At 49.6% G+C, this 9,616-nt stretch overlaps 1 protein-coding gene across 2 annotated transcripts in view; it reads right to left on the reverse strand.

Moving 5' to 3' along the window:
- Window positions 1-8,789, reverse strand: part of SUCLG1 (succinate-CoA ligase GDP/ADP-forming subunit alpha) — a 33,033-nt gene extending 24,244 nt beyond the window's left edge. The window contains exon 1 of one of the 2 annotated variants that reach the window (XM_031949759.1): window positions 8,439-8,789. In XM_031949759.1, coding sequence (XP_031805619.1) covers window positions 8,439-8,499 — 61 coding nt within the window. In that variant the 5' untranslated portion in view covers window positions 8,500-8,789. Of the gene's footprint in view, window positions 1-7,672; window positions 7,908-8,438 lie in introns of those variants that run through there. The other variant, XM_031949758.1, reaches the window with a different exon arrangement.
- Window positions 8,790-9,616: the final 827 nt, after the last annotated feature.

A 9,616-nucleotide genomic window follows, 5' to 3' on the forward strand; every position in this document is an offset into this window, starting at 1 on the left:
TGGCAAACCACCTTAGTACCTTTACCAAGAAGCTGCCCCCCTCCCCCGACCCCCAGAAGGGTCACAAAGATTTGGCCACAACTGAAAAACAATTTAGGTTACACAGCTGGCTCACAGTGAACTTTTAAAACCCATAGTTCAATTTAACAGCAACTATTTCTTAACTGGCTCTTTTTCCATCTCATCTTCCTGATTCCAGTTATACCCTCGGAAGCCCAACTTCATCTGTAAAAACAAGAGGATAAGATGCACCGATCTCAGACATCTGTTCCAGGTAAGAAATGCTGCAATTCCACCTACAGACATCACCAGGAGGGCCCCGGCAGAGGCCTATGGGCCAGGACCCCTTTGGAGCCGCCAGGTGACCCAGACATGTTGAGGACCACGTCTGCACCGCCCTGGTCCCTGGGCTTCAGCAGAACGGCACAACTCCAGGACCAGCTGTATAAGATTTGACCAGATGCCCTGGAAGATTAACTAGAATTCTGAGTTTTCTTATGATTGTCACTTTAATGACTGTGAACTTGGCAAGTTTGATATATTTTGGCTTCACTAATTTTGCTTTGTTTTCACTCAGAGGAAAAAGAGAAACCCAACTGCCAATACATAGAAAACTCAATGGATAAAGAAATACTCATTGTCTTTGGCAAGTGGTTGGAGGCTAATGTTTGTGCTTTAAACTGTGGGTGCGCCTCATGTTACAAAACGATGGCACCATGGATAGAGCAGCAGCCCAGGAGTGAGGAGGGCCCGAGTTCAAATACAGACGCTGGCTGTGTGACCCTGGATCGGCAGGTGTGAGACTGTGGCAGGCACCAGACATAAGCGCAAAGAACAAAACTGTAATTGGGGCAGCTGGGGGCACGATGGATAGAGCCCAGGACCAGGAGTCAGGAGGACCTGAGTTCAACTGTGACCTCAGACACTTGACACTACTAAGTGTCTCTGGACAAATCACTGAACCCAGAATGCCTTGCAAAAAAGGGGTGAAACCTTCATTTCCTGAGCAAATTTCTATAGAGTAAAGAAAATTGAGCTCCCGGATTCAAATTCAGCTCTACCACTGACTGCATGAGTGACCTTGGGCAAGGGAAACGACCCCTTCCTGCTCAAAAATCTGATTCTGTGTCTGAATTAAGCCATATATTGTCCCACACAGAGATGTCTCCAGCTTTTCACGAGGGGAATGGCTTATTTTTATCTACTTATGGTACTGGACCCACACTGAAGCTGGCTTAAAGGAGACAGAAAGACCAGGGGTTCAAGTCTCCTGACTCACGTGACCTCTCCATGTTTCCACACAGGTGGCGACCTCCATAGACAGAGGGAGCTTCCTACAGCTCCAGTTCTCCTTTCTGGGCTGGGGAAATGGGATTGAAGATTGAAGAAAGACAGACTCCCCAACTTCAAGGTTCAATAACCAGAAAGAAAACTTTCAGCTTAAGCCACATCTTAAAGATCCCAAGATACCAAATTAAGGAGATCTCCTAGGATCCCAGCCTGCCAGGACCATCCCACCAAGGCCTCAGGGTTCTGAGCTCATCTTTCTTCCAAAAGAAAGTGGCAAGCAGTCCAAGCAGCACCTGGCTGGCCGGAGCCCATCATCAGAGAGCCCTAGCTTCTGCCCCTCAGAGGGGACTGGGCACTGCTGCCATCCCTGGCTCTTGCCCACTGGGCACAGACAACAGAGGCCCACAAAAGTCAATGAGGACTCTAAGGTCCTTTACAAGCCCCACATCTGTGATCCTCGAGGGCACGAACTTGAAAGCCAACTCCATCCCAAAGACGGCTCTTCTCACCTTTCTGGCCTTCTTACTGCGCTGATTTTACAACTCTGGAGAGAAGCAAAGGGAGACTTTCTCAGGAAAGAAAATTATCTAGTTCTTAAATGCACTAAATCTTCCATGATGTCTAGAAGGCAGCTGAATACAGACAGACACAGACACAGACACAGACAGACAAACAGACAGACACACACAGGAACTCAACTTCCTTGTTGGACCTCAGGAAGCCCTTATGTGACATTATAAATGGTAGGAAGATGCTCGTAACTCAGCACAGCTGCATTATTGCCAAATAGCACTGGCCTGGACTCTGTAAAGAGGCTGTGGAGTTGGAGGAAGGGAATCCTCCCCTGAGCACAGGGTCAGCCTCGGGCCAAGTTCTAAAATAGAATCTTTCTCACCCTTCCCCCTCCAGAGGGCAAGCCCACCAGGAATTTATGGACTAGGACCCAGAAAAGCAACTCCAAGTTAAGAGGAAGTGAGGTAGCTCAGTGAGTGGAGCACTAGGCCTGGATTCAGGAATTCAAATCCTGCCTCACACAGCAGCTAGATGGTCCTGGGTAAGTTATTTAATTTCTCTCAGACTCAGTTTCCTCAACTGTAAGATGGAGCCAATAATAATTGTATTTATATCCTAGGGTTCTTGTAAGGACCAAATTAATACACACATGTACACACACATACCTATACAAGTTGGGGGATGGGGATCCCTAGCAACTCACAGTGATGACTGCCCACTATCCTCCAGGGAGTGCAGGAGCACACCTTCCAGGCTGGCCCCAAGGCCATTGCTCCCCCCAGGCCAAAGGGCTCTGCAGAACCTTCAGCACAGCTCATCCTGGCCAGTTCTCAGGAAGAAAGTCATATTTGAACTAATTCACAATAACATGTGAATGATTAACCTCAAGGTAATCTCCACTTTTAAAGGATGCTAGTTAATCCAAAGGGATCTCTAACAAGTAGAATTTCAGGTAGGAGTTTGCTAGAGGCTATCTTGTCTTGCACATGAATTGGATTTAAGTGAAACGGTTGCAAAAAATCCCCCACCTTACTCCGAGTCACTGAAGTCCAGTGGCAGGACAAGTCGGACCAAGTGGCGATGGCCCGGGATGCAGGAGATGACCTCGGCATCCTCAGGGTCTGAGCAGGCTCTGAGAGCTCCTGATTCAAGTCACAGAATGCTCTCACCTGCCCATTCTCCCGGGAAAGTCTTCACATGCTTGAAGGAGACAGCCCTGACTCACCAGCAGGTTTAAGGCCCATCAGTTACCCTTAACCTGTTCCAGTCCACCTCCAAGAAGCTTTTCTGACCGGGTGCTGTCCTTTGTTCTCAAAAAGGATCAAAATGACATCACTGTGTTAGAATCAAGTTACCTGTGTCTGACTGTGGCTGGACAGAGCAACAGGAGCTCAGAATGCTCGGCCACAGGTCGGAAAGGTAGTCCCCGTGAACATTTGGGAGGACTCTCCCACTTGGAGCACCTTGCGGTTTTTTTCAATTCTCCTTTGCTCCTAGAGCACAGCCCCTTCTCTGATGAGGGCACACCGTGCTGGGCAGTTCTGTGCCAGGCTTGCCCTGTGTGCGTTCTCCATAAAATACCCTTTTTGGGAAGCGTCCATTTGGCATTCAAACAACGGAGTTGTGCTCTCTGTGGTAAGTATGGCCGCTGCACATGTTAGAGCTTCTTGGAGCCAGGGGTGAATTAGATGAATCAGGTGGACACCAAAGGTGCACGAGCAGCCCCAAAAGGGAGCAGTAAACGCTCAACCCAAAGGAGCCACATACCCAAAGGTAGCCTAGAATGCTGGAGTCTGGAAGATCTGAATTCAAATCCAGCCTCAGATGGTTGGTTTGAGGTGACAGTGACCGAGTGTGTAAAACATGACAATTAGCCCTACAGACACAAGGGGGACCTTCTGCTCTGAATCTCTGCTCTTTCAATGCTATTACTTGACCAAGAAGGGAAAGGCTTCCATCTGATTTTCCACACCAAGAGCTGATCAGGGTCAACCTTCCACATTTTTCTCCTGACCCTGCTGGTGACAAATCAAGATTCCTTTGTGAGTGACCACCCCAAGCTCATGTAGTTACCTTGTGCCTTAAAGAAGCTTCCCTTAAAGAAGCTTCACTCCCGGCTCTCCACTTAATCACATAATCCTCTAAAACAAACACCATTACTAGAGAGAACATTTTATTGGCAGCCAACTCACAGGCTAAGTTTCAAGCCTCCTTCCTTTATGTATTTCCTCTCCTTCTGGAGAGCCGCTCACTTCCCACTTCTGGAGAGCCTCACCCTGCAATCCTGACAATCATGACCTGTGTATTTATTTCAACTGCATGGATTTCTATGCTTCCTAAAGGGCCCTTCAGCTATTAGGCACTATGGCAGGTCTGCAGTGATAAAGGACCTTTGGAAGTTGTGAATCTGAAAGTGAACCAGGGAGAACAGCACTGATGTCTTCCTCTCTGCTGCCAACTGGAGGTGAGGTTTTCAGAAGAGAATGGAAGCTTCAGGAAGTGAAGAAATAACGAAAATGCTCTCTGAACATTAGACCCAGGTTTCTGGGGCTCAGCTTGACAAACTGTTGGCCTGTTTGGGGGTACCTTAAAAAAAAACACAGTAACCTGGAGGATGGCAAATCTGGCCACAATGTTCACCGTGTCAGCAAGCCTCTCCCTTGTTTCCTGGCAAGCCCCATACTGCATTGTTAATGGGCTGGCTTGTGAGCTCCAAGAAAGGGAACCCCACAGTCACACCCGGTAATGTCATTTCTTCAACAGGGTTATCAGACTGGCAAATCAAGTGGGTAAGGCAGGCACGGTACACCTGAGCTTTCTGTCCCTTATACCTTTGTAGACAGAGTGGAGAGATGAAGGCTCAAGGGCAGCAAAGTAAGGTCAGGTGCCTTTTTTTTTCTTTTTAATCACTTATGATTACCTGGATTTCAAAGTAATTAACAATGTCTCTTACAATAATCTTTTTTTTTTCTTTTTGCTGAGACAATTGGGATTAAGTGACTTGCCCAGGGTCACACAGTTAGGACGTGTTAAGTGTCTGAGGCCAAATTTGAACTCAGGTCCTCCTGATTCCAGGACTGGTGCTCTATCCACTGCGCCACCTAGCTATCCCCTCTTAGGATATTCTTAAGAACAATCTGGAAATAATAAAATTGGATGATGGATTGATCAATGAGGAAAGAGGATGATTTTTTGTTTGTTTTTAAAAACAGTATTTGATTTCATTTGACAAAATCTCCTTGGCGACAAGATCTTGGAGGAGAGATGATAGCTTGAGAATAGTAGTTAGGTAGGTTCCTAACTGACTCAAAAGACACGTCAGTCCAGAAGATCTCCAGTGGAATAGCCCAGAGATGTTCTGGGTCCTGGTTAGAGGTTTTGGGTCTATTTTCTAAGAACAGACCTAACAAACTGGAGCATTCCAATGATGATGATCCAGCAGGTAAAAAGACTAGAGATTAGGATTTAAGGAGAAATATCACAGCCATTTGCAAATGTTTGAAGGTCATGCTGAGGTGAGATTGGGCCTGTTCTGCTTGGACCCAGAGGGCAGAATTCAGAACCTCAGGCAGAAGAAAAACAGAATTCGGTTTAAAATAAGAAAAAGTACCAAGCAATCAGAAGTGTTCCAACAGAAAGGAAGCAGTAGTTTCAGCCTCAATAAGGTCTCCTTCTTGCTAGAGGGCTGCTGATGGCATTCCTATTCAGTCTATGGACAGGATTATATGGCCTTCTAGAGCCATTCCAAGTCAGTGAATTCAGTGTTATCTCCTCTTCTAGAGACAAGACAGTGCCCTTTAATGGAAATTTAGCTTTTAATCCAAGCTCTACTCTGAGATTTGAGAATCTAATAATCAAATTTGATCATCAAAAGTAAGTTATAATCTTTTTGGTGCAAATTTCTTCATCGAAAAAAATGAATGGGTTAAACTAGATGATATCTAACATCCTTCCAGCTGTAAAATGAGATTCTGCAATTTGAAATGTAAGGTCTCCAGAAAACACTTGTCCTTTCCCTTGATGCTCTAAGACACACTGAATAATACGTGACCTTCCATGATCTGACTTTCTTGGCCCCGATTCCTTCCATGTGTCACAACTTACATTCTGAAGAAGGGTCCAAAAACCTTTTCCCCTTGCTGATTAAAAGTATCAGCAACCTTTCACTAAAAGATTCTCAGCTTCCTCTTTTCAAATGGAGTATTTTTCCTTTTCTTTATTACCTGGCCATGTATTTTTACCCAAGAAATGTGGCAACATCTGAGAGTGCAATGTCCTGAAACACACCAACAATTTGGTCATTAAAAACACTATTGCAAAACTGATGACAATCAGTACAAAAAGTGCCACCAAGAAAAATCTAGAAAAAAAATAGCAATAGAAATCAAAATCTGCATTGCATATCACACATACACACACACACACACACACACACACACACACAGGCAAACTCCCCTTGGGCTTTTAATACTAACACCTATCTTAGATCCTGAGACAACCTTAAAAAAATTTTAAATTCATGCTAACAGAAGAAAAACAAAGATCTCTATATCAAAATAAAAATATATTTTCTCCCATTAGTGAGAAGAGAATTATGTATAGAAAGCAATATGTCCTTGACTAGACTATAAAGAGCAAAATCAGATTTTGTAAAATTAGTCTTCGCCTCTTTCAGAAGGGTGGCTATCCAAGAGTCCAACCTTATTCCAGCTAGTATCTTATGCAAAAAGCTTAGATAAGTTTGGTGGCCTTAAGCTTATGGCCTTTTCCTTTGAAGAGATGGTTCAAACCTCCAATCTTTATAATAGTTTGGGTAGCCACAATAGTTGACTCTCCAGAACCAGACCAAAGGGTTCTCCCTGGAGCTATGGAATTCTGGGTGCAAGATCCAATTAAATGGCAACAATTGCCATTGCTGAGGGGGGGGGGGGGGGGGAGTCAGTCATTATGTTCCTGATAGGCTGTGACTGCTAATTCCCTCCCGGCCAGGAGCACTATTCTTCAAGGTCTTTGGGACTCTGGGGAAATCCCAGGCAGAAAACTCCTTCCCATTAATGGCTCCTTCTGCCCTTCTCCAACACCTCAAACCTAAGTGGTCTTCCCCCCTGCTACCTCCACTTATGACCTTCTCTCCTGACTTTCAGACTGGGCCCAAGTTATCTTACACTTCTCTAAACAGAAAACCATCTTCTTTTAAAACAGACTGTTTTCCAGTGGCCAGAAACTGGAAACTGGGTGGATGCCCATCAGTTGGAGAATGGCTGAATAAATTGTGGTATATGAAAATTATGGAATATTACTGTTCTGTAAGAAATGACCAACAGGATAATTTCAGAAAGGCCTGGAGAGACTTACATGAACTGATGCTGAGTGAAATGAGCAGGACCAGGAGATCATTATATACTTCAACAATGATACTATATGAGGATGTATTCTGAAGGACGTGACCTCTCCAGCAATGAGACGAACCAAATCATTTCCAATGGAGCAGGAATGAACTGAACCAGCTACACCCAGGGAAAGAACTCTGGGAGATGACTAAGAACCACTCCGTAGAATTCCCAATCCCTCTATTTTGTCTGCCTGCATTTTGGATTTCCTTCACAGGCTAATTGTGCACTATTTCAGAGTCCGATTCTTCTTGTGCAGCAAAATCACGGTTTGGTCGTGTACACTTAAATTGTATTTAACTTATACTTTAGCACATTTAACAGGTGTTGGTCATCCTGCCATCTGGGGGAGGGGAAAGTTGGAACAGAAGGTTTGGCAACTGTCAGTGCTGAAAAATTACCGTGCATAGAACTTGTAAATAAAAAGCTATTAAGAAAAGTGATCTTTTCACTCCTTCAACTCCCAAAACAACTCCTACCCCTAAAACGAAGAGCCCATTTTCCGTCTGCGGAGACAGCCCTTTCCTTGGCCAGTGTGTTTTTGCAGCGCGAGGCCTCCAGCTTCCTCAGAAGCAGAAAGCAGCACTCCTCATAGGCGGGCCCTGACCTAAGCCGCCCACTCAGAGCACCGCGGGACCACAGGGCCGGCAGTGACTGACTGAGGTGTGACACAAGCCCTTCCCCCGCCCAGGGGCCCATTATTCCCGCCGGCCCCCGCCCCCAATCACCCGCAATCGGCTCCCGGCGGCCCCGGGGGGCCCCGCCACGGCCCAAATCCCCAACCCCAAGCGGCGCCGTCTCCTTTGGCTCTGGCCCGGGTCTCCCAGGCGGGCTGCCCCCCTCCCTTCCTGCCGGGGATACTGTTTGCTGACCTCACCGGCTCCCCGGGAAGCCTCGCTAGCCCCCAGCCGGCCCCGGGCCCACTGCTCCCCCGCCTCTCCCCCGCGGCCAGCCCGGGGCCTGCCGAGGCCCGCTCCCCGGGGGCCCGCGCCCGGCCGCCGGGGGTGTGCCCCGCAGCTCCCAGCAGGAGCCGGTGAGACTAGAGGCTCGCGGGGCACCAGCCGCCCACGGAAGGCGCTAACTTGACCTCCCGGGCCGGGCCCCCGCGCCGGCTCCCCGCCCCCCACCCCCGCCTCCTGGGGCCTCGGGCCTGGCGCCCCCGCAGGCTGCGGCCCGGCCTCCCGGCAGCGCGCGGAGCGGGCCGGGGCCTCGGCCGCAGCAGCGGGGGAAGGGGCGCGCACTCACGGAGGAAGGGGCGCGCCAGGAGGCGGGCGGCGGCGGCGAGGCCCGCACAGCCCGAAGTCATGATCGCGGCTCAGGCGGCTGCGGCAGAGGTTCCGGCGGCTCGGGTCATTCGCCAATGACACCCTCAGGACCCCGCGGCAGGGACCTGACGGCGGCCGACCCGCAGCCGCTAGCGGAGAAGGTGGCCGCGGCAGACGCCTGCACAAAGCGAGGCTACCGCGGCTCCTTGAGGGCCTGCAGCCGGAGAGAAACCGAAGTCCGGACACTGAAGGAGAAAGCTTGAGATTTCTCCCCGCGCTCCCCGCAGCCGAGACCTGCCCCGGATCTTTCCGAAGGCAAACGGAGAACAGGCCCTCTACGAAGGCAGCGGAAGAAGGGGCAGCGCGCGCAGCCTTCTGGGAAATGTAGTCTGCACCCGGGTCCTGGTGGAAATGACAAAGGGAATGTGACAGAGCCGATGGGCAGAAGGAGGGGGCAGAGGGGCGCCCTGGGGCGGGAAGCAGGAGCGGGGCAGAGCACCCCTGGGGACAGAGCGACGCCAGCACCGGCACCCCTTAGTTCGACCTCGTTTCTCTGGGGGCGCTTCGAGGTTCGCCGAGCACCTGCACCCGCTATCCTCCCAGATGCTCAAAGCCACGCGGGGAGCCACCTGTTGTTGTGATCCCATTTCACAGGCGAGGAAACTGAGGCGCGCAGAGATGCATTGACTTTCTCGGGCCCCGCAGCCACTAAATGTCTGCGTCCAGGTCCGGTGCTCCCACACGGCGACCGCGTCACAAAACGTGGCAGGGGCTGCCGGGTGCTTCACCTGCGCCATCCCCAGGGGTACAGGGAGGCGAATGCTCCCATCCACCTCTGCGCCACAGCCGCGTAGGGATGAGGACAGATGAGAGAAGCTGCGCAGCCGCAAATCCCAGCGGAGAGAGCTCGGAAAGAGCCGGGTTCGGGCTCTGCGCCAGTCACTTATAGCTGGGAGACCCTGGACAGGGCTCTCCTGATCGATTTGGGCCCGAAGAACCCTCAGAGATCACCTCCTGAAGCCCAGCTCCATCCGCTTATGGAAAAGGAAGCTGAATGATGCACGTGCAAACACACGGATAGAAATGAGCTGGAGAAGGAAATGGCAAAGCAGTGTCCCTGCCAAGAAACCCCGCAGGGGTGTTGCCCTGGACCCAGCT

This window comes from Sarcophilus harrisii, chromosome 2 (assembly GCF_902635505.1).
Source record: "Sarcophilus harrisii chromosome 2, mSarHar1.11, whole genome shotgun sequence".
In the NCBI taxonomy this organism is placed as follows: Eukaryota; Metazoa; Chordata; class Mammalia; order Dasyuromorphia; family Dasyuridae; genus Sarcophilus; species Sarcophilus harrisii.